General features: G+C 48.1%; 1 protein-coding gene and 1 long non-coding RNA gene across 4 annotated transcripts in view; one reads left to right on the top strand and one right to left on the bottom strand.

Moving 5' to 3' along the window:
• LOC134471840 (uncharacterized) lies at positions 1-21,881 on the top strand. Its single transcript, XR_010041553.1, has 4 exons — positions 1-3,375; positions 17,218-17,297; positions 20,648-20,797; positions 21,651-21,881. It is a non-coding gene; the product is annotated as an uncharacterized LOC134471840 (long non-coding RNA).
• The window catches only part of LOC100714278 (protein THEMIS3-like), a 47,814-nt gene continuing 32,741 nt past the window's right edge, over positions 11,722-26,794 (bottom strand). For 2 of the 3 annotated variants that reach the window (XM_063231959.1, XM_003464438.2), the window contains exons 3-4: positions 16,000-16,473; positions 11,722-13,522 (exon numbers count right to left, since the gene is read on the bottom strand). In XM_063231959.1, coding sequence (XP_063088029.1) covers positions 12,555-13,522; positions 16,000-16,473 — 1,442 coding nt within the window. In that variant the 3' untranslated portion in view covers positions 11,722-12,554. The remainder of the gene's footprint in view (positions 13,523-15,999; positions 16,474-26,794) is intronic. The other variant, XM_063231960.1, reaches the window with a different exon arrangement.

The following is a 26,794-nucleotide window of genomic DNA, read 5'->3' as shown; positions in this document are numbered from 1 at the left end:
CTACTTTCACTCATGAATGGGACAGTGTGTCCATCCCAGCGGCATGCAGGACGGATGGTAGGGTTGGTGCGTCATTCAGGGTTCACTAGAGAACAGGCAACACCAGATATGCAGATGCGTAAAAAGCTGTGAGAATGGCTTGTGACACTCAGACACAGAGTCCGATGGGGAAGCGTGCAGAGACTGTCTGCACGCCGGAGGTAGAGGGCTCTGGCCCAAGGTCTGGAGCTCACGGCATTGCCCAGTGGTCCCTATCCAGAGGCCGATGGGGCTGCGACAGAAGGCTGAAGAGTCTACGCCAAAAGCCGAAGAGCCTGTGCTGGGAGCCAGGAGATGAAGATGAAGACCGGAGCTCCTCTGAGGAGCAGGAGCAAGTCCGTCCTCTCTCATTAGCCCTGTAAACGCCCCCCTCTCCGGCCGAGCTGTCCTTCGGTGTGGAATTGCTGAGCCAATTTAGTTAAGCTTCTGAACTTCCCAGATTGACACCATCAACCATTGCAGTAGGGAGGAGGTCACTGTTTGGAAGGAGGGTCCCCCTCCGTGGGGACTTCGGGGCACTCTCCTGCAGGGTTTCCTCTCTTCCTTGTCTCTTAGCTGCAGAGTCAGTTTTGATGAACAATCCATCTAATGTCGCTTGTTTTTTCCTGCAGTGCACAGCCCTCCGGAAATGAGATACCATGTTATCATTCATCAGACTCAACACCCTATTTGTTACAATTTTGCTGGTGTGGTGCTTCTCAGAGAAGCCCTGGTGCTCATCCCATTTTCTGTAATGGGTTTTATCCCATCGCTGTGACCTCCTCCCTGTCCTCCTCTTCCTCAGGGCTGCTCCTCTTCAAGCGCCTTCTGCTACTCGTTCTGGAGCTCAGTGAGTTCTTTCACCGTCAGCTCCCCATGGTCTTCAGCAGGCTCCTCTGTCTGCACCATCGATGTCCAGAGCCACGCTCCTGCCCATGGACACAGTCTCCTCCATCAGCCATGCAGCAGACCCCTCAAAGTCACATTCAGTGATGCAACCTGGCCACTGTTTCCAGGCTGAGCTGAAGGTCTGGTATGTGACACCTTCCCAGGCTTCATCAGTGAGGCTGATGCAGCAGAAGACACTGAATTGCTTTCCCGAGCTCTTTCAAAGCACTGGCTAGTCTCTGGGCTACAGGGGAGGTGTCCTGTTGGGGGAGGCACCTGACCTTTGTGACGTTACACTCAGCATCCCTCTCTCCCCGAGGCTGGAGGGGGCCATCAGAAGGGAGCACCTGACAGTTGGTTGTCAGAGAGGTGTTTACCGGTGGTGTTTACCTCTCATGCAGGCACATCACAAACAGTCACTTGTGACCCAAGCTTTCCCACTGGCCCCCGCAGGACAGCACCTGGCCTTGTTCGCATTCCGTTCCTGGAATGCTGAGCATCTGGGAAGGGTCCACCAGCAGCAGCTCAATCTGCAGATCAGTGCTGCTTTCACACGTAGCCAAAGGGTCGCTCTGCCTGCAAGGGCTTGCGCCTGGCAGCGCCTTTTCCTCCCTGTGACCCCGGGCTGTTCCAGTGTCTTCCCCCAGAAGAACCCTGTCCCACTGCTGCTGGGCGTCTGCTGAGCAATGGATCCTTCAGCCTGCACGAAGTCTGTGGACTCTTTCGTGCAGGCTTCTGCAGCAGCCTTGTCAGAACTGGGAGCTGTGCCCTGTCTTATCATGCTGTGGACACCACTTCTCTTGTGGAATTTGTCAAATCACCCTCAGCCGGCTTCCAGTTCATCACTTCTTGCCCTTGTAGAGGAGCTTCCCGCAGCGCTGTGCAATTTCCTGGCTTTTCCACCCGTCACAGCTTCACTAGCCCTGCAGCTGTTTGTCACTCAGCCACACTAACAGAAGTTTCTCCACCTCTTCCTGCACTGTGTCCTCTGCTTGGTCAATGTTCTTATTCCTTCTGCCACTTTGAATCACTTTGATGCCTTTGATGGCATCTTTGTTCTTCAAAGCAATCACAGTGGTCAACTTTGCTGTCTTGTGCTCCAAGGCCACAAAGGTCACAGGAGTGCCATGCTCATGACTTCCTATGGTTTCCTTCTTCAGTTCAGTGGTTATTCTCCTCAAAACCTTAGCATTCTTGCTCTGCACTTTCATTGCTGCTCTGTGCTTTCTTTGGCACCGAGCTGGGCTGAATAATCCTGTACAGCCCTGTAGGTGCTAAACAGTACACAAAAGTGCTCCCCACAGGTGTGCACAGGTCTCTCTGTAACCACAGTCCTGGCCGCAGGAAGCTGCAACGCATGTCAGAGTGGCTGCAGTCAGATTTGTCAACTTATTTGGAGTTTGCAAATGGAAGCAAAATTTTGCCAAATGCTTCTCTTCATAAGCTGAACTGTTCATAAACAGAAGCATTTGTGAACCAAAGTATTACTGTGTTAACTTGGTGAGAGATCCACTTTCTATGGGGAACTGTATCAGGATTAGGTGTCACTCTGTTTGATGGAAAGCTGGCACACTAAAACGGCTTTAAAAGGTAGTTTATTTGTGCCCTGAAGTTAGGTAACCAAGGCCTTTCAAGTCATTAGGTACCAGGCTCCATCCAGTTTTCTTTGAGTTCTTGACCAAAAAGGCTGCTATAGCTCCAGCCATCATATTCAGTTTAGGCAACAATATCGAGAAAGGAGGAATTCTCTTTTGAATAAAAGCTTCTGGGGTCCCACATGGTACTGTCATAGCTCATTAACTCTTAGCCATTTCTTAGTACAAGGGAAACTGGAAATGTCTCTGAGTGGGTGTGTATTCACCCTGGTGGGCTGGTAAGGCAGTGTTGTCAGTTCATCTGTTTCTGGAAAGGAGGGGAGGCCAAGACAGACAGATAGGGTGAGGGGTGTCCGTCTCCCTCTTGTCATGTGTATCATGCTTATAGTGGCTGCCTGCAAAGTCAGGTGTGGGAGAGGGCAAAAGGTCCATTGTGTACAGTCAAAGCATCCAGTCTGAAGTCACAGGCCTGGAGCTCAAAGCAGAGTTCCGAGTGGGTCTGCAGCAGGAGGGTGCAGCACCTGCACTGGAAGTCTGGAGATGGGTGTCCAAGGCGATGGTGAAGACCACAGTCCTCTGAAGAAGCAAGACTTCGTCCTTCTTTCCATTTTTATTCCATCCAGGCTCCTAAGCTATTGGTTGGTGCCACCCACACTAGGGCGGGTCTTCTTCCCTCATTTGGCACACACAGCCTGTGTGCCAATCATCCAGGTCAGACCAGCACTGTACTCCACTAATGTGCTAGGTGGTTCTTATTCAATTGACACCTCAGTTAATGTCAGACCATGTGACCCCTCTGCTGCCTTGGAACTCTGCTGGCAAGGCCACGACCAGACAAGGGCATCTGACCTTGGGCCAGAACCCAGGAGCAAAAGTAAGTCTTTAAAAAGCTGAATTAGCTTGCCTTGGGTATTTCACCACAGTAACAGAAAAAGCCGTGTTCTAGGAAGCCGCCTGGGATTCAGGGGTTGGGGTTGGGGTTGGGGTGAAGGGTGGGGTCCCTCTGCCTAGTTTCTTGTGTCACTCACTGGGGGGCTTCCTGAGGACTTCCCTGGGGAACTCCTGCCCTACGTTCTGGGGTGGCAGCTAGCTTTTCCTCATCTCCCGGGGACATGCAGGCTTGTGGCTTCCTCCTCTCTGTCAGATCAGCTACCACTTCTCTTCCGGGAGTCGGCTGGAATCCCTTGGCTCTGTGTGAATTTTCCTGTTTCCCTATTCTCTTAATTTGTTTTGTTAGAAAATGGAATTACTCAGCATCTTAATATTTATTTTAAAATGGGGTCTTATTAGTAATTACACACAGATTTTTAGCATTGTCCGTAATGTTCAGTGGCAGTAGAAAATAAAGAACTATGCAAAGTAACAAATTCTAAGAACCAAAAAACGAAAAGTCAAACAAATCTTAACCTTGGTATTGAGTGTGTTCTTTTCGATGGTGTTGGTACTTTCAGCCTACACTTTTCATGTGTAGACTTTAGACTGCTGTAGAGCTCTTGAGTGAATATGGTGACTCCTACCCCTGTGGGGTGAGGGTCCTAGGACCCCACATAGGGTAGCTCTGTGGACATGCAGCTCCCTGTGTAAAAAGGTGCAGACCCTACATGCACCCTCCCAGATCTTTTAAATCACCTCTAGATGACTTATACTAATGAGGTGTCGATGCCAAGTAAAGGGGAGCTGTATACTGCATTGTGTAAGGAACCACCACACGGAAATGGAAGTCTGTGTGCACTCAAGACAGAGTCAGTGTTTTCTGTATTTTCCATCGTGGTTGTTGAACCTGCAGGCATGGAGCCCACAGTGGGCGCTGGCTGTGGGGCTGCTTGGGGAAGTGGCTTTTTCACAGGAGGAAGTGGCGTGGCAGAACCCTGTGTTGTTGGATTTGATGCTCTGGCTTTGAACACCAACCACCCTGTGTGCTCCCTGTGAGGTGGTGAGATGTTCCCAGATGCATCTGGATCTCACTGGAGAGCCAGCCACAAGGGAGGTCGGACTCATACCAAAGGTGGAGGCTTTGAGGATCTCTCCAGAAGACTGGTCCTAAGAGCAGGGGGAGGTGATGTGTTTGCCTTATGGGAGGGAGGAAGCAAGACCAGCAAGATGAGATCACACACTACTGTATTTAAGTTTTCAAAAAACTTGTTACTGTAGGAGAAACTGTCACGAATCTCCCTCAAAATACTGCCTCTCTGAACACACTTCTCCCATTGTTCTTGCTCCTTCCTGAGAAGCAATGCTGGAGTCTTCTTTCTGTCTGCAGCTGTGCTGTGTGGCTGCTCAGTGTCCTGAATGAATTTACATTTCCTTTTCATGGCCATATTGACTCTAGGAAGAGGCCAGAAGTCACAGGGTGCCTGTCATGACTTGTATTTAGATGTCCCCCGAAGCTGCATGTAGTTGTAGTGGGGAGTTCTGAAGGTGGCTGGATGAGATTGTGAGATGCTGGGATTAAAGGGGCTCCAATTTAGGTGTGGGTGACATTGCCCCCCAGAGCAGGTAGCTGGGAAGAATACACAGGCAGGTGTGGCTGCTGTGGCTACCGCGGCTGCTCTTGCTGCTTCCTGCCCACCCTGCCATGGACTGTTCATCCCCTGAGATGCCCTTGTCACACCACCCTGCCTTAGAGTCAGCCAACGATGGACTGAACCCTTTACAAACTGTGAGCTGAAACGACTTTTCCTCCTTTATCTCTGGGTTTCAGGCACCTGGGGTCAGGTAACTAGGATAGCACCAGATCCAGTGAGTATGGTGGAAGAGGACTCGTTCTCAGGTTTTCTAAGCTTTCCTTTCCTTCAGATGCCACTCAGCAGCAGCAGCATTCACCACACTTGTGGTCACACCTTATAAAGACAGGAAGGACGGAAGACAGGCTTTCAGAAATGCTCCCGAGTGGCAAGAACAGTAAGACAAGTGTGTTCAAAGCAAGAGGGGAGGTTTGAGGGAAATTAACACCACTGCCACCTTTATGGTAATCAGTGTTTAAAAACTTTAAACACTCATCATATTTTGTGATCACAATGTGTACGCCGACCACAAAAGTGGGGATCTTTAGCTCTGCTCTAAGTTTAAAGGAACAGGAACTGCTGGACACTGCTGGGACAACTGGGTGAAAAGTTAGTTCTCTTCCTGGCTTCCAGCCCGTGTCCTTGAGTAGTAGGTGCTGGGTGACATCACCAGGGCTGCGTTCACATGCTTGGAGTCCGCAGGGTGAATGTTAAGTGAGTTCCTTGCACCACGAGTTTGAAAATTCCAGATCTAAAAAAGTAACGTTTAAGTGATGTCAAAATAGACAAGAAACTTTAATATGTGAAAAGATATTTCTCAGGGCTGGGCCCTAACCTGGGGTGAGGCGAGTGTTCCACACTGGGTGACACCCCGCCCTCTTCCAGAGCAGCAGACCGGACTTCACTTTGTGAAATCGTGGCTGATGCAGCTGAAAGAAAGAGGAAAGGCGAGGAGGATGCCCTGGAGAAGCGGCATCTCCTGAGAGCCACAGAGCCCCCTCGGCCTGGTTTTCTCCAGTGCTCATCTTCCTCCTTCCAATGGCCAAACACTCAGACCCAAGCTGCCTTCCTGTCCTTTAGATAGGGGAATCACCCCACATTCCTGTCTAGAAGAGCCGGGGATCTTAGGGCTGTGACTCCCTGCTGCCGCAGCCCAGATCAGAGGCCCCGTTTTGAGAAGACGCTCACTGAGGATTCAAAGCCAAGCTCTCCACAGGTGGCTGGAGGACAGAAGGTGCTAGAGGCCTAGGCTGGATTCCCCTGTGCATATCACAGAGTGGAGGGGGACAGCAAGGTATGGGAGCTCTTGTTCATATGTGTGTTGGCAGGATCCCAGAGTGAGAAAAACATGAAAAGGAGACCAGAGCCTTGTTGATGCGCTGGGTCTTTACTGCGGGAGTGGCCAGGTGCAATCTACTCTCCGATGCTCACCGTGATGGCTGCGTGTGAGGTGTCGATTTGAGTGAGAGCCAGCCAGAAGATTATCAAGGGTCTGGGTTACCTCTGTGGGTGACTGACACATGGGCCACAAACTGAGGACAGAAGACCCAACCCCAAAGTGGGTGGCACTTGACCCAACCCCAAAGTGGGTGGCACCAGACTTCACGGAGGCCAAGCACAGTAAAGAGGGAAAGAAGGAGCTCCAGTCTCACCACGGCCATCAGTCGTTGGTCTTCAGCCTTCTCATGCTGACTGTGTGGCTTTGCAGCACAGACACTTGTGGCGACTCTGGGTCCTCCAGCTCTCCAGGCAACCATACGGGATTCTTCCACACGTCTACCTCCCCAGCCAGCCACTGGGAGTCCTCCCCTTCCAATCCCGTGTGTAAGTTTACATATATTTTATGTTGAGTCTCTTCCTCCAGTGAACCCCAACTAACACACTTAGGTTAGCTGTGGCTTTTCCTTCCACCTGTCTCTGAGGTTTTCTTGGAAGAGGAAACTTAGATGCCTGAGCTGCTGAGAATGTGTTGGGGTGTCGGGGCTCTGGAACCTGCAGACACCAGAGGAGCCAGATTGCTCCCACTTTTAGTTACATCACCTGAAATATGGCAGTGGTGATGCACATCCACAGGTATGCATGAGTACAGTGCACACATGTGTAAGGTATATTACAGGAGAAAACTATTCAGGGAGGCTAAAGCCACTCCCTCCTGCCTCAGGACCTCTGAGCTCCTGACTGTGAGCCTGCACACACATGCGCGCGCGCACACACACACACACACACACACACTTATATTTTTAGAGCAGTTGGTGCACTCAGGTGCCAATTTGCGGATACAGATGTGATTAAAATATGCATGCTGATTGAGTCAGTCAGCTTGCTGTTACTAACACAAAATACCTGAGAGAATCAGTTTACAAAAAGAAAAGATTTGTCTTGGCTCATAGGTTTACATTCCATGCCTGGATCAGTTGGCCCCATTGCTTGGGGTCTGTGGCTAGGCCTTGTAGCAGAGCAAACCTCATCTCATGGCAAGAAGCAAAGACCATGGAAGGGGCAGGCATGGAATCAGTGTGCATTTTGTCCTTAAGATGTTGTCTGGGTCAGTGCTTACAAGCACATTCTGAAAATGATTCATCGTATTCAAGGCCTCTAATCCTCTTCTCAGAGCACACCCTAGAGAGACAGTGATGAGCACAAGGACAAGGTTTTTCCATCCTTATTTGTGGTGACTAGGAGGGCATTGAGGGATACAACCAGGACTCCTGCACAGGAAGTTGCTGGAATGACAGGTAAAAGATTTCTTTTGTGCTGTCCACCTGCCTTTTATAAAAAGTTATTTTTAAAGCCAAGAAACTGTTTCGAAAAGCCAGAATATTCCTCCTAGTTCTGCAGCTGACATCTCCTTCTGCCTTGGTTTTCTGGCAGCCATCTGGACAGGAGTCTTTGGGCCATGTGTGGATGGCCCTTGGCCAGCTGGTTCCTTCTAGACACTCTAGTTTCTCTATCCTGGATTCTTCCAGCTGCTGTAGCCACCTTCGTTCTTTAACTGTCCCTTTCCTCCATTTCCGAAGTGTATCCCTCCACTGTTTGCTGTCACTGCCACCATGCCTTCTCTCTGCCCTTGTGATTCCTTCAGGCAACCCAGATAACACAGGATAATCCCAAATCTTAGGGTCCTTACCATAATCACACCCGCAAAGTCCCTTTTGTGGTATTGAATCTGTTCTGCTGGTGAACCCTAGCCAACATACTTATTTCAGCCATGGATTTTTCTTCCACCTGACTCTGAAGCTGTCCTGGAAGACGGCACTCAGACTCCTCAGATGCTGAGAATGTGTTGGGGGAACACTATGATTCATATCTGGATGTCCCTCTGAAGTCTCATGCCCTCAGAGGTGGGGCTTTTGGAGCACACTGTATCAGAAATCAATGCTCACAGTTATGGGGATTAGACATGCACTTACTTGGGAGAAAGGCCACCATGGGGGCCACCATCAGAGGTAGGTAGTACAGATCAGCAAGTGACTGAAAGATACTCTCAAGACCTGGGTGTAACAGGAGAAGGGCATTACAGTACAGCATGGGCAGTCATGAATGGAATCTGCTGAGTCACGACCCTCCAGAAACCTCACAAAAACATGTCAGGCATCCTGTGGCTGGCTGTCTGGGTCCTCCCCAGAGCAGGGTCAGGCAAGCCTTTGGCTCAAGGGCACATGGGCACTGTATGACCACTGTATAGCCTGGACCTTGAAAAGCGTGTAGTCTCCTAAAGAGCAGAGACTGTACCCCCTATGCGGTGGCCGGAGCTCCCTCCAAACCCCTGAGCAGCTTCTAGTTCAAAAGCTTTCTTGGGTATCCTGTTCAGCACCCCCTCCAGGCTGGCAGGAGCTTCACTTCTTTGCCTTTTGTATCTTTAATTTTGGGCCTTTTTATCTTTTAAATCAGTGAGCTTGCACTCAGTCTCCCCTCTCTGTGATTTCATTCTCATCACCGTGGAACAGGATCCTGATGTTCAGGCATCATCAGGACCAGAGAGAGGTCCAGTTGGACTCTTTCCTGCTGCTCCCAGCTCTGGGTGCCACAGTGGGTCTGTATTAGTTTATTATATAATTTATATGTAAATATTCATCTTATAAAACTAGAAATGGCCTCCTGTTTTGTTTTTGGTGGTTCTGGGGATCGAACTCAGGGCCTAGTACATACAAGGCAAGAATTCTACCATGGAGCTACCTCCCCAGCCCGAAATTTACTTGACAGAACTAAGTCTTGTGGCTACCTTCCCCAACCGCAACCCTCAATTCGTCTTCCCCTTGTGCCTCACAGGTCAGCACTGTTCTTTGCTTGATACCATCACACCAGTATCTGCATTTACACAAATTTGTCCCCATAGAGAAAATAGAGCCTTGTATCCAGCTTCCCTGAATGTAGACAGTATTTTAATATAATTCTGCCAGATGCTTTGGTGCTCAGCTGTGTCTCTGAGATCTTTCCATGCTATCACACATAGGTGCAACTCATCCCTTCCCCTCCCCTGCACAGTATTCTGTGGTCCATTCTTGTAGCCTAGCCTATTTTAATATTATCCTATGCTGCATTTGTCTTCTTGGCATGTACTGGAACAAAATACGAGAAACTCAGTGCTTAACACAATGGACATTTATTCTCGTACATATGGAGGTTAGCAGTCTAAACTGGACTGCTTAGACTTAGAGAGGGCCATACCTCTCTAAGGCTCAGAGACATTCTTACTTCTCCAAGCTTCTTGAGACTGTTGCTGCTCCTTGGATTGTAATGATATCACGCCAGTCTCTGCCTCCATCTTTACATGGTTTATGCCCCAGTGACTCTTTCGTCTTCTGTTCTCTTCTAAGGACACTGGCCATTCTCTCCATATAAGACAATGTCCTACAAATATTTTAGTCACTTCTCACATTCCCTTGGCTGAATCCTGGTTCCATGGCCCCACTCAGCCCCAAAGAAGCCTGGGAAATGTAGTCTTTAAAAGGGTATGGAGAGATTCTACTACTATGCCAGCAATATGGAACATATATGTGGGTAACTGGTGGCCTGTGCCACCCTAGGGTTCTCTTCATTGTACCCAGACTGTCATGAGGACAGGCTTATTGAAATTATGTTAGTGCCAAATTATCTTTGAATGCTGTCATCTAGATTTATATGCCCACCAACAAGGTCCATGGGCATGTAATATCTTCCTCCATACCATCATCACCATTAATAAAAATAAATTTTAAAAATTTTGCCATTACAGTGGAGATAAACGACATTTTTATTTATTTATTTGTCTTTTTGAGACAGAGTTTCACTATGCACTTCAAGCTGGCTTTGAATTCAGTTTGGAGCCCAGGCTGTCCTTGAACTCACAACGATCCTCCTGCCTCAGCCTCCTGAGTACTGGGATTACAGGCATGCACCACCATGACCAGCCAAATGACATCTCTTTAAAGTGTTTTCATTTTCATGCTTTTTAGTGAAGCTGAATATTAGTTAACATACTTATTGGTCATTTCTAATTCATCTCTGATTTTTCCCCACTTCTTCATTTCCTCCTACTAAATTGTGATTTTTTTCATAGATGATTAGAAGGAATTCCTTACAATATGTTCAGTATTAATATTTGTCTGTCATAACTGTTACAAATATTTCCCCCAACTTTGCACTGTCTTTCCATTTTGTTTTAGGGTATATTTTGTCAAAACAGATGTTTTAAAGATGTGTTATCTAAGTCATCTATAAAGTGTTCAGTTTAAAAAGCAAACTTTGTTCCTAAGGTTTTTGCACCATAAAGCTAGAAAATTCTGGAATGACTAGAAAGAGTCTTGCCCCCCAGGAATGACCATAATGAGGACGTTGGAAGCTGGCTCGTGTCTTGTGGCCCCATCTCCCAAACCTCAATTCGCCTGCTTCTTCCACGTGGTCTGAGCAGTCTTCTTGTCGTCAGTCAAATGAATGACAAGCTTTTAGACAGTCCTTGGAGATCCAAGCCTTTAGTTATGAGGAGCAGCCTTCCATACCATCCATTAGAGTCTCTGCAGCGTCAAGGCACTCCCACACAGAAAGTGCCTTTCGAGTGGGCAGAATTTGCTGCATGCGTGAGTTGCAGAGGTTTAATACAACAGGACCAGTGCCAGAGCCCTCTCTGAATAAAACTAGATGGAAGAGGGCGAATCTTTTCAGTCGTTCCTGCTGGCAGGGGTTATGGTTTCTATCAGGATGTCACCCTAAAACCTCATTCAGTCATAGGCAGGACTTTTGAAAGGTGCTGATCACAGGAGCCTATAGCCGGCTTGCTGTGGGTCAGAAGAGGTCGGGCACTGTGGGTGTGGCCCAGAAGGTTCTATCTCCATTCCCAGCCCCTCCCTCACTCCCTGCTTCCCAGTCACATGAGACAAGCAGTGTCTCCTCCTCAGTGCTCCTGCATCCTGCCTGAGAGCCAGCTGACCACAGACTGTAAACCTGAACCAATTAACCCTCTCCTCTTTAAGTTTCATGTGTTATTTGTCCCAGCAAGGAGGAAAGTAACCACAGCACAGATTTGTCATGGAGTCAGGGAGGAAGGGAATTTCAGCTACCGCACTCACAATGAACACTGGTGAGGGTTCTGTCCCCCCCCCCCCCAGAAGGGACCACCTGAGCTCATTCTTTCTGGAGTCACTGGAGGATGCAGGAGATGTCAGTTGTTAATCACGCACTTGTAGGTAGTGAGCCTTGAGCACTTTCCAACTGGTGGAAGAAGAAGCAGGAAGACAAGATACGAATGCATGTTGGCAAACCAACATGTCCACAAATTTTTATTGAGTGTGTCCTATAGGCCAGGCACTGTTCAGAATAAGGACAGCTGGAGAAGTGTCACTCCCAGCCCAGGGACATATGAGATGAAGAATTGTGTCTCATGACCTGGGCATCTAGAACTGATAAGTCTTTGCACTGAATAAACGTGATTTTATTGTAATTGGAAGAAGAGCCCTGGGGCAGTGTCAGGACCTTGTTATAGTGCTGCTGTACATATGTGCTGGGGTGGGGGGTAGCTACCACCTAAAGACAAATGCTATGGTTTAGGCAAGCATCCCTAAAGACCCGTGTGCAAAGACATGGACCCCAGGTATGGTGATGTTGAGAGGTGGGGGAACACTGAAGAAGTGGAGCCTAGTGGGAGGAAGTGATGTCACGGAAGGTAGCCTTGAGGGGGATATGGAATTTCAGCCCTTTGAAGAGGCTGTTCTCTTCCTGTTTTCTCTCCTTTACTTCTTGGCTCCCCTAAAGCGCCATCTTGCCCACCATACACTCTGGCCACAATGCACTTTGCTCTGATATGCCCAGAGCAACAGACCAAGCAACCATGGACCAAACTCTCAGAAACCAGAAGTGAAAATAAACCTTGCCTCCTTATAAGTAGATTGTCTCAGATATTTTGCCATAGCAGTGGAAAGCTGACACAACTCCTGGCAAATGTCCCAGAGGGAAGGAAATATGTAACTTTGAATGCATCTGTTTTCATCTCTGTTCATCTGCAGCACACGCAGGTCCTGAGAGGCAGCGGCTCTTCCTGGGGAGTTAGCAGGGCCAGGGCCTACAGTGACGCTTTTTAAGACAAACTTCTGGGCTTTGGTGGGCGCGGTGGCGGATGGGGAGCAATCAAGCAATTGCTGTAGGTCAGGGCCTCCTCTTCGGGGATCTCTTCTATCTCTTGAGGTGCCACGAGGGGGCCCCACCTTACATATCTGATTTGTAACCTCTCTTCTACAACCAACACCTCCATGCAGGTCTTCTCCACTGGGATCTCCAACATGCGTTCTGGCCAAGTTTCAGCCTCAACTATGAGGAATTGTTCCATGATGATGTTCTCAACTCTCAGCTCCTCTGTTCTGAATAGAGGGTCTCTGGCCATCGTGGGGTCCGGGCTGACCACTCTGATGTGACATGGGAGTCTTGGGACCTGGCACAGCTCCTGCAGCTTCCCCACTCCAGGATCCAGGGCCAACTCCAGGAAGTCACCGTGTGCAAATAGAGGAAACGTGGCCAGGGCATTGGTAGCAATATTTTGGCACCTGAGGGCATCTACTCTGTGCAGCTCGCCCCCCATCTCAGCTGTGACCGTGCTCTTCTGCAGAGTCACAAAACACTCATTGGTGGCGAATGACGTAAATGGCTCTGCAGGGGAGCTGTAGTCCCTGTGGGCCCGGAACCGGACCTGTCCCTGCTGTGCAGCCCTGGTGATGTCGGAGACCATGCGGAAGTAGCGGCCTCCCCAGAGCACTGAGCCCTGGTAGGTGGCAGGGATGAGGAAGTGCCGCCGTGTCCTCCCTCCAGAGAGCTCTGTGACCAGGAATTTGCGTACTTCCCTGGTCTCCAGCACGGTCAGGAGCTGTCCACACTGCAGCAGGAAGGGCTCTGCTGTGACCACGCTGGTGACCCTGACTCTCAGTGGGAACCGGGTGCGCTCCATGCTGTAGATCTGTCTCATGGTCATGAATTTGCCTGGGTTCTGTCCTAGGCCGGTCACATCAGCCACGCGGATGTCCAGGTTGGAGGGGATGCTGATCTCGTATTCACCTGGGGGATCGAGAAGGAGGGGCGGTCAGCAGGAGGTGCTTCCTACTTGATTCCCATGTCACAGCGAGTGTTAGGGAACCACAAAGTGTGGGAGGCCTGAGGGCAGGGCTTGGCACCTCCCGCCTTCCTTCTAGAATGGACAGGGCTAGAAAGATGCTCTGACCATCCTGAGAAAGGAAACCATCCTGTGCACTGGTCTCCGAGGGTTGAAGGTCTTGGGTGGTGGTTCTCTCATATGATATCAGTGGCATTTCCAAAGATGAAATATGTTTACTACCATTACTTTAAAATAAAATATGTGATTATTTTTCAATTTTTCAGTTCTAACACAGAAACTCTTTGCTAGATAGATCCCACAGCAACTAAATTAGACACCCCCTCCCCCTCACCTTGTTAGGGTTGTAACCTAAACTATAAAACCGCTCAGGTCTTTATTTTCTGAATCCAATGAATAAGGGTAACACTGACCTCAGCGGGCTATTGAGATGAACTCAGTAGCAGTTTTAAAACTTGGTTTTGTGGTCTGGGAATCTATGTTGGTCTGACTGGGTAGCAGAACCACTGAAGATCCCCTCCAAAGACCTGCATGATAGCTGGTGTTGGTCTCTGTCACACTGGGCTCAGGTGGGTCTCAGCCAGGACCTAGGCCATGTGACCACGCTGCTAGGCACCTCGATGGGGAAGGCCAGGCATTTGACCCAAGGTTGAAAAGCATCGCTTATGTGTACCACAATGGTGTCTGCTGTCTGCAGTGCCCCTGAGCTAGCATTTCTTTTTCCTCTCTCTCTCTCTTCTTCTTCTTTTTGGAGAGAGTATCACACTATGGTCCTGAACTCCAAATCTTAAGCAAGCCTCCAGCCTCAGCCTCCTGTGGGCCTTTGGTTGGAGGCATACACCCGTCTGTCTAACAACGGCGTGTTTTCAGTCATGATGTGCATTCTTCTTAGTACAAATTATGGAAACTCACATGCTATGAGTGCCTGATGCGGGGAAGAAGCACGAGGGAACTGCTTGTCAGGACTCAGTGGGAGAAAGGAGATGCAGTTTTAAATCCATGCACCCAGCTTCAAGGCTTCCCAGAGTCCACCGGGCATACAAAGCACCTGCATCAGCCGGGCCACCCATCCCTCCCTGAGGGCTCTGCTAGGAACTGTGATACTGCTGACTAATGGCATCTGTGTTTGTCACCACTGTCATCTTTACTCAAAAGAGGGGGCAGAGAAGAGTGACAAGTGGTCAGGCCATGGTGGAGGGGGTTTGTGGGAGGCCTGATTTATTCCTGATACAGCCAATAAACAGAGGCAGAGCAAACCAAAGCATGGCCCAACAACTGCAAACCCACACGCCGGGGCCCTGCCATGTTACCAGATCCATTTTCCACAAACACTGCCTCCAGGAAGAGCTCTTCTGGCAAGTTCAAATTTAAGCTGGCTCTAAATTTATGCTCAACATGATCTTTCTTTTCTGCAGAGGGAAAGTAAAATGATGCAGCCCATGAGCAGACAGAAAGGTGCACTGGAGTTTGGCATTTGCATGGACTAGAAACGAGGTCATAAAATTAATGTGCAGTGCGGGGCTGGCCTTTACGACAACATCTAAGAAAATGCACCGTTTATAAACTTGCTCAAAAGATAAACTAGTTTGTCCTGCCTGGAGCCCATCCAGCTGTCACCTTGAAATGAATATTTATTAAGGGAATCAAATAAAAGCACTTCAAGTGCACTAAAGGAACGTGTTTAAATGTGGATGATGACAGCAGCATAACAGGTGACAGGATGATGGGCTTTTAAAATAATAAGCTGCCTCCTTTGGGCAGAGTGGTTAGGAGTATGTTTTTGGCATCTTTTAGTTCTTCTTAAATCGAGGTGAGAAGTCAGTGAAGTACGAGGTAGGCACTTGCTGGGAACGGCATCTTTGCAGCCATTTCTGGAGTACTTGTTCATGGGTCTACAGGCCTGTGGGCCCGGCCAGTCCCCTGCCCTGGAGTGGCAGCTATATGTTGGATGACAGGGTCTTCGTGAGGCAGGCAATGTTCTGCTGTGCTGCTCTGCTGTGGCTCAGATATGGTTTGTGCCTGGCCCCTAAGGTCCCCGTGTTGGATGCCTGGTCCTTAGTAAGGACATATTGAAAGGTGTAGGTGCCTTTAAGAGGCAGAGCCTACTGGGAGTCCTTGGGTCATTGGGGGTGGTGCCTCCTGGAAGGTTAAGGTAGTTCTCTTGGGGTCCTGTTTAGTCCTCAGCAAAGGGTTGTTATAACAGAGCACCTGACTTGCTGTGAGATTTCTCTCCCTGGCACACACCTGCCGTGATGCCATCTACCATGGAGCCTCCCTCTGGCAGGCCCGGTCCCAGGCTGTGTGGATATTCAGCCTCCAAAACAATGAGCCATGCAAACCTCTTTTCTTTATAAACCTCCCAGCCCTCATATTGTAGCAGCGGAAAGCAGGTACGTGCCTGCTGCCAGCCACTTCACCTTACCTGGCAGAAGCGCCATCACCAAGAAAGAGGGATGCAGAACCAGATGACCATTGAAGTGCTTGGGGACGTGGGGACTGAGAGTTTGCAGGCTGTTCCCCCGAGCCACCCTGACCCTGCGGGGCCGGCCCGTGAGCAGCTTCTGCCGCACAATGGTGTCCATGGTGTAGAGTTGCTCGTCCTGGCACTCCTGGAACTGGCCGCAGCAGTCCAGGGGGAGCAGCAGCTGGAGCGGGGGCTGCCTCGTCGCCAACTCGCATCTCAGCAGCTGCTTCCCTTCCCGCTCTTCAAGGCCAATCAAGGCCAGTATTTGTCTTTCCTTGAGCACCTTGGACAGCTCCACGGTGGCGATGGGCACCAAGTTCTTGAAGTGGGGAAGGCTTCTTCGGGGTGCAGGACCCTGGGGAACATGGACAGAGCAGACTAAATCGGCCACTGTTTTGAATGGGACTGGATCTGCAATCAGCCGGAACTGTCCTGCAGAGAGAGTAACAGAAAACAGTGTTCAAATTATTCCACCAATGGGAATGGAGGCAAGAACCGTGGCTGCGACTTGGGGACCCAGGGCCATTTGGAAGTGTGGTGTTTGTTATTCCTGCATTTTAAGTGTAACTCTCTCTTTCTAACCTGCTGAATCAAGGAACCCATGGGGGACCCCTCAGACTCCCCACACTGCCCCGCATGGGTCTTTGCATCTCTCCCATTTGCTGTGAAATAGTTTCTGCATCTCAGTCTTTTCTTTCCCCAAATATTATACACCATTTCCAGTGTTCAGAATCTGCTGCTATTTCCCTGGCACCATGAGATCACATCCCTGTCCCTAGGTGTGTCCTGAGACTGCATCTCCCATCACTGTCCCACACCTGCTCCAAATGCAGGGACAGCTGGCATCTCCTCCTGAACAGGCCCTGCCCCTCTTGCCCTGCCTGGAACACTCTCTGCCCTCTCCCTGAGCTGCCAGGCGCTTTGACCCTGGGGAAGATCCTGTTCCCTTGCTATGGTTTGGACCTCAGATGTCCCCCAAAAGGCTATGTGTTAAGGACTTGGTCCCGAGCTAGCAGTGCCATTGGGAAGTGATGGGGCCTCATAGGAAGAAGTGAGGTAACTGGGGCGGGACCCGGAAGCCCGGAACCTGTCCCATCCTCATACTCTCCACCTCTTCACCACAAGGTGAGCCGCTGTGCTCTACTATATGTTCCTGGCATGACGCTCTCACCACAGGTCCAGCGGCAATGGAGCCAAGGGACCATGGACTGAAGCCTCTGAAACCATGGACCAGAAGAGGCCTTTCCTCCTTTAAGGTGATTATCTCAGGGATGTTGTCACATCAGTGGACACCTCTAAAGGAGGACTTTGGTCCACCCATGGATCACACCTCTCAGGGACTGTGTGTCAGTTTTTCCGGCTTCTGTTTGGTCCGTGTCAGTGAGGTCTTCAGAGTTCTGGGATCACAGTTTATGAAGGCACAGCTCTGGCCTGAGGAATCCAGTGTTGGCTGCTAACTCAGGCAGCATGAGGGACATCAGTGTCCTGTGACCATGGCCACCCAAATGGGAGCTCAGGATGGATCCTGCAGGTGCTGGGGTATGGAGGAAGCCGGTCCTGGAACTAGGACTCTTAAGTCATATACATCAAAAACTGCCTTCCCAGTCTAAGCCAGTCAGTTTCAGCCATTGGCAACCAAAGATGCTGAGGTTCCCTTCTTGCCACCACAGTCATTATTATTTGCCCCAATCTCCTTATTTTCTGGAAGGTTCTATGCCCCTTTTGTAGTGTGCACCTGCACCTTCTTCCTGTGCACAAGGTCATTTATCCCTCAACTTAAAGGTCCTCTAAAATGTTCCTTCTAATTGGAAATTTTCACGGGCCAGATCTTTTCCTACATATTAAAGCCACAGTGTTCTCAGTCATATCAACAAATATTTGGCTGTGAGTCAGCTTTCCATGACTGTCAACATAGTTGAAATGATCAGTTTAGAAAGAAGAAAGGTTTATTTCAGCCCAGAGTTTTGGAGCTTTCAGTCCATGAAAGGCTGAATATATTTTAGGCATCGTGTGTGTGTGTGTGTGTGTGTGTGTGTGTGTGTGTGTATAGCACGTTTTAGTAAGAGGTGTGGTGGGTCAAAATGATTCACTTCATGATGGCAACGCAGAAGAGAAAGGAGAAAAGACTATGGCCCCATGATGCTCCTGAGGGTCATCCCTCTAATGACCTAAAGACCTCTTAAACGTTCCCACTTCCCAATAGTGCCACGCTGGCGATGAAGTCCTTAACACATAAGCCTTCAGAGCGTACTCCAATCCAGGCTATAGTACCCCCCCAAACGAGAAAACCCCCAGAAAATTCAACAGAGAAAGACATCACTAAAAGAGAGCCAGGCAGGACAGCAAGTTATCTCTTTAGGAAATCTCAGCCCACCATTTCTGAACCTGTACCCAAGCCACAGGATTGGATACTGACCTAAGTTAGCTAATCAGAGCAGCCCATTACCTGGGCCACAGTGATTGGTCCAGAGATGACATGTGACCCAAAGAGGCCCTATCAGCATGCACTAGGACTTGGTATTGTAAGTACTGGGATTGTACACTAAGGCAACACATTGCTTGCCTTAATGTGCCACTAAGGTGGTACATTGCTCATGCCCACCTCCCACATGAGATAGGAAGTTATGTATAACAGGTCTGAATGAGGCCAACTGATGGAAGCAGAGCCAGACACTGAGAGAATAAAAGAGACGGAGTGACTGCATTGTTCAGGCTCTTAGACGAACCCCAGACTGCTAGGCAGCTTACATGCAGTAGACACAATGCTCTGGTTCTCACAGCTGTGGAAGCAGGGAAGTCCAAGACTAAGATTCCAGTAGATTCCCTGAGTTCTGAGGAACTACCTCCTGGTTTGTGGGTGGCTGTCTTTCTCCTTTGTAGGCTACTTAGCCGTAGCAGGAGGGCTGCACCCCCACAGCCCAATCACCTCCTAACACTGTCCTGGGGGCTGGGATCTAACACACAAAAGCTGGAGGCATGGGCATCCAGGGCACAGCCCGGAGAGACAGGGAGAGAAATGGGGGTAGGAAAAGAGTTTGAAATAATGGATATGGCCTCTGGAGCTGCTTGAAACCATGATCCCTCGATCCTGGCTATAGGACCAGGGCTTCTCTTTCTATCTAAACTATGTCAGCTGGTTCTGTGTCACTCCCAGCTGAAAGTCTTTGCTAGTAAATGGGCCTTGAAGCTCTGGAACTGACCAGCGCTCCTATGTCTGCCTCTATGTGCGTGCATGTGACACGTCACCTGTGCATGACAAATATTCAGTAGTGGTAACAATGGCTCTGTGGCCACATGCCAATGAATGTGACCAAAATAACTGAAGATTTGGGAGTTTTAGTTTAAAAAAAGAGTATTTCTTAAGAGTTAAGAATACTCATTACAATAGCAGGGGATTTTATTCTTCTGTTTGATTTTAATCAGTAAGCTCTTTTCTCCTCTCTTTTGTGGTACTAGAGATTGAAGGCAGGGCCTTTACACTGAGGTACATCCTGAGTTATTCTAAAATTTTGATTTAGAGTCTCTTTGCCAAGTCCCATGCTGGACTTGAACTTTGGATTCAGCTGCTCAGCTTCTTAGAGTGCACGTTTATCTATTATTTATTTATTGTAGGCCACTTTGCAGTACATAATGGATACATTTCTTGTGGGGAGTTGACTCATGTACGTAACACATTCTTTTTCATTCTCTGTGCCTCCCTTCAGGGATATTTTATTTTTAAAAGCATAAAGGAATGCTTCTCCCACAAAAAGCACAGATAACAAAGAGATAAATTGTACTTCATGAAAATTAAGAATTTTTGTTCATCAAAGAACACTTTCAAGAAAGTGAGAAGACAGCCAAGAGACTGGGAGACAATGTTTGCAAATTATACACCTGACAAAGGGTTAAAACCCAGATAACAGATTGAAACCTACAACATATAAGAATCTATAAATCTATAATAAAGCTCTTCCTTCCAGGAAAAAAGTGACATCTTATGTTTCTTGTTTTAAAAAAAGGAAAGAAGAAAAAAAAGTTAAGCCCAAAGAAAATCAGCATTGCCTGCAATACCACCGACAGTCAGAGCTAACTCTGGCTTTGTACTCCGAGTGTTTTTCCTAAGTATCATACATGAACCGTAAACTCCGGTACTGTCTTATCATCTTGCAGCATATCTATCTACACAGTGAACTTCAGATATTCTTCGACTAACGTCACTTTTAGGGTGCTCTATTTCATCACTGTGTCGCCTCTCTTGGGGAGGAATATTGAGCTTATTTTCACACTTCCCATTGTACGGAACAGTTAATGAACCTTCCTGTCACAGAATGCACACGCACATTTGAAAACATGCTCTAGTTACAAGTTACCAGGTGTGAGATGCTGGGCTCAACAACTTTTTAAAAAAACTGTTAAAGAATTATGGAAACAACATTCTTTCATTACATGAGATGCATAAAATACACACAGGCTGAGAGTCAGAATTAACTCTACACCTCTTCTAGAACTCTAAGTACTTTATTTTACTTTCTTCTGGCGTTCTGTCTGTGCATTAAAACAGACTAAAGTCGATCATTCTGCATGATCTTCTGTTCAGCCGCTTTCACTTTCCCTCCCATGACAGGGTGATGCATGTCTGCTTCCTGTTTCCCTGCGTTCTTCTGCACTCCAATTCCCAGCTTCAAGGATTCTCCCAGAGGAAAAGCAAGAGCTGCCTGAACGCCTCCGTGCTGCAGAGCTCAGGAGGAGGCTGGCCCACTCTGTGGAGCCAAGGGTGAGGCTGGCCAGGGGCCCCTCCCTGGGACAGGATGGCGCTGTGGGCAGTATCTGCCCTGCCAGGAAGCCCAGGGCCCCTCCTGGAAGGGAATTCCGGGTGCACGAGGGCCCTGTCCTCCTCAGGTTTGTAAGGGAGTGGGAAGAGGAAGTGAGGAACAGTATGGAAATAACTGTGGCCCCAGGCTGGCCCTCAGCAAGGCCACCAGGGCGGAGGGACAGCTGGGACCAAGGCTAAGGAAGGGCCAATCCCGGGACAGGTGCTGGGCCGGGGAGCTGCTGAGGAGGGAAAGCTGGGGGGCGGGGAGGGTAGGACGCAGCCCAGAGGAGAAACTGAGGTCAGGGTGAGGAAGGTGACAGGCCAGGTGGGGGCACAGTCAGCCTCAGGTGGGCTTGGGGTTCACACCAGATAACCTTTCATGTGATGGGGGAGGGGAGGGAGAGGGGAGAGCCAGGGAGCAGGGAGCGGTGCTGGAGCCACTCTGGGGTGGACAAAGGACTGATGGAGCTGGGCAGAGCTGAGGGAGGGACAGACAGTGCCACCCGAGGGTCACTTCCACAGGGGTGTGCAGGCTCGATTCGGACTTTGGTTCATTTGAGGACACAAGCAATGTCCCTGTGTTCCCCCAGTTTATGGGTCGGCTCAGGCTGAGGTTTGGATATGTGTCCCCCAGGGCCCATGTGTTAAGGCTCAGTCCTTGGCCCACGAGGTGGTGGCACCTTGAGTGCTTCTGGCTATTGAGAGTCTCTGAAAAGGATGGCGGGACCTCTGCTCCCTCCTCTTCCTCTCTCTCTCTTTCTCTTCTGGGTCATGGGGAATAATTACACCACCTGCCATGATTGCTTCCTCCCAGAAGGCCCCAAACAATCGGCCAACCCATCATGGACTGAGACCTCTGACTCCAGAGCCCACATGACCGTTCCTGTCTATAAGTTGACATCTGTGTGGAAAGCTGACTGTTGGAAATCACTCCTCTGCAAAGTTGTTATTGCTGTTATCATTTGATATTCCAACTGGTGACCAGAATTTACTTATCCATTCTTTGGAATGAAATGTAAAGGTACAAATAATAAAATATTTGATCACTGAACATTTTAGTGTCTTCCATTTTTCATAGTAAATAACCACTGTGTTGAATGTATTTGTGTTCATCTTCTCTTATTATAGAATGTATTTTGGCCGTGGAAGGACTGAATAACTTTAAGAGTACTCCTGTACATTGCTAAGCTGTCACCAAAGCAATCTAAACCAGAACGTATCGAGCATGACTTTATTCTTGCCGATATTGGGTCTTCTCAATTCTGGGGCTCCCTGTCCTGGGTGCTGCTTTGGGAAACCTGACTTAGAACCTGTGGTGTCAGGACAGTACTGGAAGTGGACTCCAGAGATAAGACTCAGGTTGGGTCACTCCCCAGCTGGCCTGCAGGGAGGACCCATCCCCAGTGCCATGTAGCATGGCCTGGTTGCCATGGCCCCATGTCTTCTGCAACTGTGAGACCAACATCACCCTTCTTGCAGAGTCCAGTAGTATACTCCCCATCTCCATGTGGGCCCTGAGAAACACCACTAGCATCCATTGTCCTGCCAGCAGCTCCTTCATGGAAACCTCTGCTTTTTCTAGCATGTGATTCATAATTCTTCCGGCTGTAACTATTACCCAATGCCAAAGCTACTTCCACATTTCTAGATATTTGCTATGGTGGCACTTTGCACTCCAGTACCAAAATCACAACAGCAGCAGCAGCAGGTGATAGCTTGAAAGGGGCCTCAGGCCTGTGCTCATAAGGACCTGAAAGCTGCCCCACCCAGGAAGCTTGGCAGAGGACCCCCAGTGCCACAGGAGACATCTTGGCCAACACCATGATTTTATCTTGGGGAGACACTTGGAAGAGAATCTAGCCAGGTCGAGTTCAGACTTTTGACCAGCAGAAACTGGGAGATAATACTTGTGTGTTGTCAAGCTCTTGTTTGTGGACACTTACTTCACACAGCAGGAAGCCCCTACTGTGCTGGGAGGACGGGTCTGCAGAGAGGCTGTGTGAAGTCTTCCCTTTGTGGGTCAGGGCCATGGTGGGAGATGGAATGGAGAACCTAGCTTCTCAATGGTTCTGGGGAGGACAGGCCAGAGGAGCTGAGATTGGACCATGGAAGATGCAAAAAGCACTCATAGCACATTTGCACCCTCATCACCTGGTCATCTCTCAAGTCTCCACTGCTGACACCATCACCAAGGCTTGAGTGTAGGGGACACAGCGTTTAGACCTAGTGTGAGGTGAATGACATGAAAACAGTTCCTACCCATAAAAAAGAAAAGGGGCTCAGAAGGGACACAAAAAAAGCATCTTACAGAATTTCGATAACTGAACTATATCTCTCACTAAAAGTCACCAAAAAAATCGAAATGCAACATCGTCATTTAGCTATCTAACAGGCAGTAGTTTTTTCCTTATAATTTTTGTTACAAGAATGCAGAGACACAGAAGATTTCACATTCCCTGGAACAGTGTGAGTTGGCACAGTCTTCGGTGATGTTTAACTCGCCTTTAACATGTCTATAACCGAGGCTTTTTAGAGCAGTCAAACTCAGATACTACCGCGCAGCCATGCCATTACACACTGTGAAAACCACACATGCGCAATGCCACCTGTGAATCCTAACTGAAGACTCAGATTTGACTTAGCGATGTGGAAGAACTTAGGGTCATCACTTGTAGCAAATGCACCACCCCAGGTAAGGCTGTGAAAAGCGGTGGAGCCTGAGCAATCTCTGCTCTGCTGCTTGGTTTTAGTGCACACCTAAAGCTCTACACATAGTTAATAAAAGAAATTTTTAAAACGTATCTGACATACTGTCTAACACACCCATTCTAAGGAAGTTATCAGAGATGTAAACTAAGCTTCCCACCCATGTGTGTTCCCTGGTCCATCATTTACAGCTGGCTGAATACACCATCAATGTCATTTGGGAACAGTAGGCAACTGTTGGTGTGGTCACAGGATGGACTCGTGTAGACTTCAACAATGAGCAGCCTTAAATCACGAAATACATGCTTGTGATGTGAAACAGCTCAAGGTAGTGCAGCATCTACATTCTGATCTCAGTTCGTGCGTCCCGGATGGACTACGTGTGCCTGTACTTGTACAGGTGCCCCCAGAGGGAGGCTACAAGAACACACATGCTCAGTGAAGCCACACACACGATCTTCCTGTGTACTGTGCTGTACTGTTTAAACTTAGTATTACAAGAGATCGAGAAAAGATGGCAGATAGATAACAGCAGCTACGGAGGCTCCCTGAGATAGCCAGCTTAGATTCCAAGAATGGTGCGGTGTGGGGCGTTCTATGCAGGGGGAGATCTACCCTGTCGACCCAGGAAGGAACAAAGCTGAGAGAAACCAATTGAAAATGCACTTCAGGTGCTACGATTGGAACAGCTAAAGTCTTGGTGCCGCTGCCAGAACTCACAGATTGAACTTGTTGCCACTGCCGCACCTGAATTGGTTTCAACTCACTGGAGAGGCGAATGCTCTGATAGAGGGAATTGGCGAACCAAATTGAGAGCAGAACTGGCGGGGAATCCTGCATCAACCTGTGGTGAGTGAGAGGAATAGGGACCTTTCCATAGACAAAGAGGCTCCAACAGAGGACATTCTGGGACCAGGCAGACTGGCCGGAACAGGGTGCTGCAGTGACTTCAGTCACATATGCCCTTCTCAAGCAGGATTGGTGGGGAGCGCTTGATCTGGGTGATGCCACGGACTGAGGCCCAATAGGCTAGCCCAAACCAGGTCCCTGCAACTGGCAGTGCAGTCTAACGCAGTGAAGCCTTCAGTAGGTTGACCTGGAGGGGTGGGCCCAACATAGGCTGCCTGGGTCTATACCTCCTAGTACACTGCAGTGGGTGGGACCACCTAGTCAGTGCACTTCAGACAAACTGAAACCGATAAAGAAAGAAACTGGGCCTCCTATATACCCCTGTATGGAAGGAACAAAAAGTATGGGAAGAGGGAGCAACAAGAAAGGGTCCTCAGTCCCCAATCCTGAGAACAGGATTGATCCAGGAAAGGTAAATGAAAAGGAGAATGAGGACAGAAAACATGCAATATCAGGCATAGCACCAATAGACATAAAGCGGTATCTCTGGAAACTCATAGACAAGTTCAAAAGTGAAGTATTTAACCAAGTGAAGTAAGATATAAGTAGAATAGTTAATGAAATGCTAAGCACCTCCCAAGAAAAAACAGATGGTAGAATGGAAGAAGAAAAAAAGGGGAGAATTGTTTGATGGAGAAAATAGAGAAAACATACAATACATGAAGCAGGTTCAAAGATATTACCAGGAAACTAAAAACGCTATTGAAAGTTGGCATAACAGCTTGAAAGAAACTAAGGATAGATTATCTGAACAGGAGGACAGGTTTGTAATGTAGGAACGTGAAAGGAAAAACTTCTTAAAAATGACAAGAAAACAAGCAGTAACAGTACAAAGGCTAGAAGATGACAAGAGAATCTATAATTTAAGAATAAAGAATGTAAATGAAGAAGCAGGGGTACAAACAAAGGAATTGCAAAGGCTATTCACAGAAATAAGGAAAACTTCCCAAACATAAGAAAATGTAAGGATGCTCAGATGTATGAGGCATACAGAACTTCAGCCACCTACAATCAAAACAGAACTACACCCAGGCATATAATAATCAAGATTCCAGAAATTCAATATAAGAACAGAATATTAAAAGCTGTTAGAGACAAGAAATCACTTACAAGGGAACACCCATCAGAATTACAGCAGACTTCTCGGCGCAAACCATCAAATCTTGAAGATTGTGGGGCAAAATAACCCAAGCTTTGAAAGAAAATAACCTCCAGCCAAGATTGATATATCCTGCACAACTGTTCCTAGAAATTAATGGAGAAATAAGGTGCTTCCAAGATAAAGAGGAACTGGGGGAATTCGCAACCACCAATTCAACTCTACAGAGAATACTGCAGGACATTCTAAAAGAGAAAAACACCAAGATTCCAGAAACAGTGGCAGAGAGGGCACAATGAATGGAGCAGAAAGTGAAATGAAGAAGACAAACTGACAACTAATGACAGAAAAAGAGCTTAACAGAGATGAGGCAGAGAAGGTTGGATATAATTTCTAATATAGATGGCCTAGATACACTAACTTAAGGGAAAAAAAGAGAATCGCAGGCAGAGTGGCTCAAGAGGTAGGGTCCTCCAAGAGGCTCTTTATAGGGAATATAATTAGCCTGAAGGAAGTTATATGACCAAAGTCAAACACGAGAAAACAGAACTCAATGTGATAGGGAACCAGAGAGTAATAGGGGTAAATAGACCAGAATTTATGGATAGGTTGAACATACAGGCTTTAATAAATGAAGAAATATAACTAGAAATCCAGCCCAGGAGCGAGAAAGTTCAGAAACACTTAGGTAAATAGCAGGTTGACCCCCTAATACAAAACTGTGAGTGTTGGGGAGACCCAAAAATACATAGTTCATCCTGGGGAAGTAAAGGGGAGGAATAAATAGTCTTCAAAAAAAAACCAGCAGAAGATATAGCTAATAGTGTATCAGGAATTAAAACCCCTATTACTCACACCACTCTGCTTGGTTGGAACTTGTTCCGTCCTAGTTTGTATATAAGCACGGGATCTGAGGGGCACAGACAGCTGTCCTGAAGATACCAGAACATAGCACAGTGGTCATCTTTAATTTCCTATTAGCTCAGTCAAGATCCCTATATGACTTATAGTTGTATCATGACTGATCTTAGTTAAATCTGACTTGTTTGATTGCTGCTTATCATTGACAGATTTTATTCAAAACTGTTAGGTTGCTGGTATCAAGTTGAGGAGTATAGACAACGATACTGAAAATGACAATGATTCACCACGATTTCCATTCTGATTTGATTACTACCTGTTTTTGTAGCTCTACATTATCTACAAAGCTGTATTTCTGTTAATCCTGTTATGAACTGACATGT

This window comes from Cavia porcellus, unplaced genomic scaffold, assembly GCF_034190915.1.
Source record: "Cavia porcellus strain 051 isolate PalLab524CR breed Dunkin Hartley unplaced genomic scaffold, mCavPor4.1 scaffold_20, whole genome shotgun sequence".
Lineage (NCBI taxonomy): Eukaryota > Metazoa > Chordata > Mammalia > Rodentia > Caviidae > Cavia > Cavia porcellus.
The sequence above is the reverse complement of the archived record's forward strand: the minus strand, read 5'-3'. Positions and strand labels throughout refer to the sequence as shown.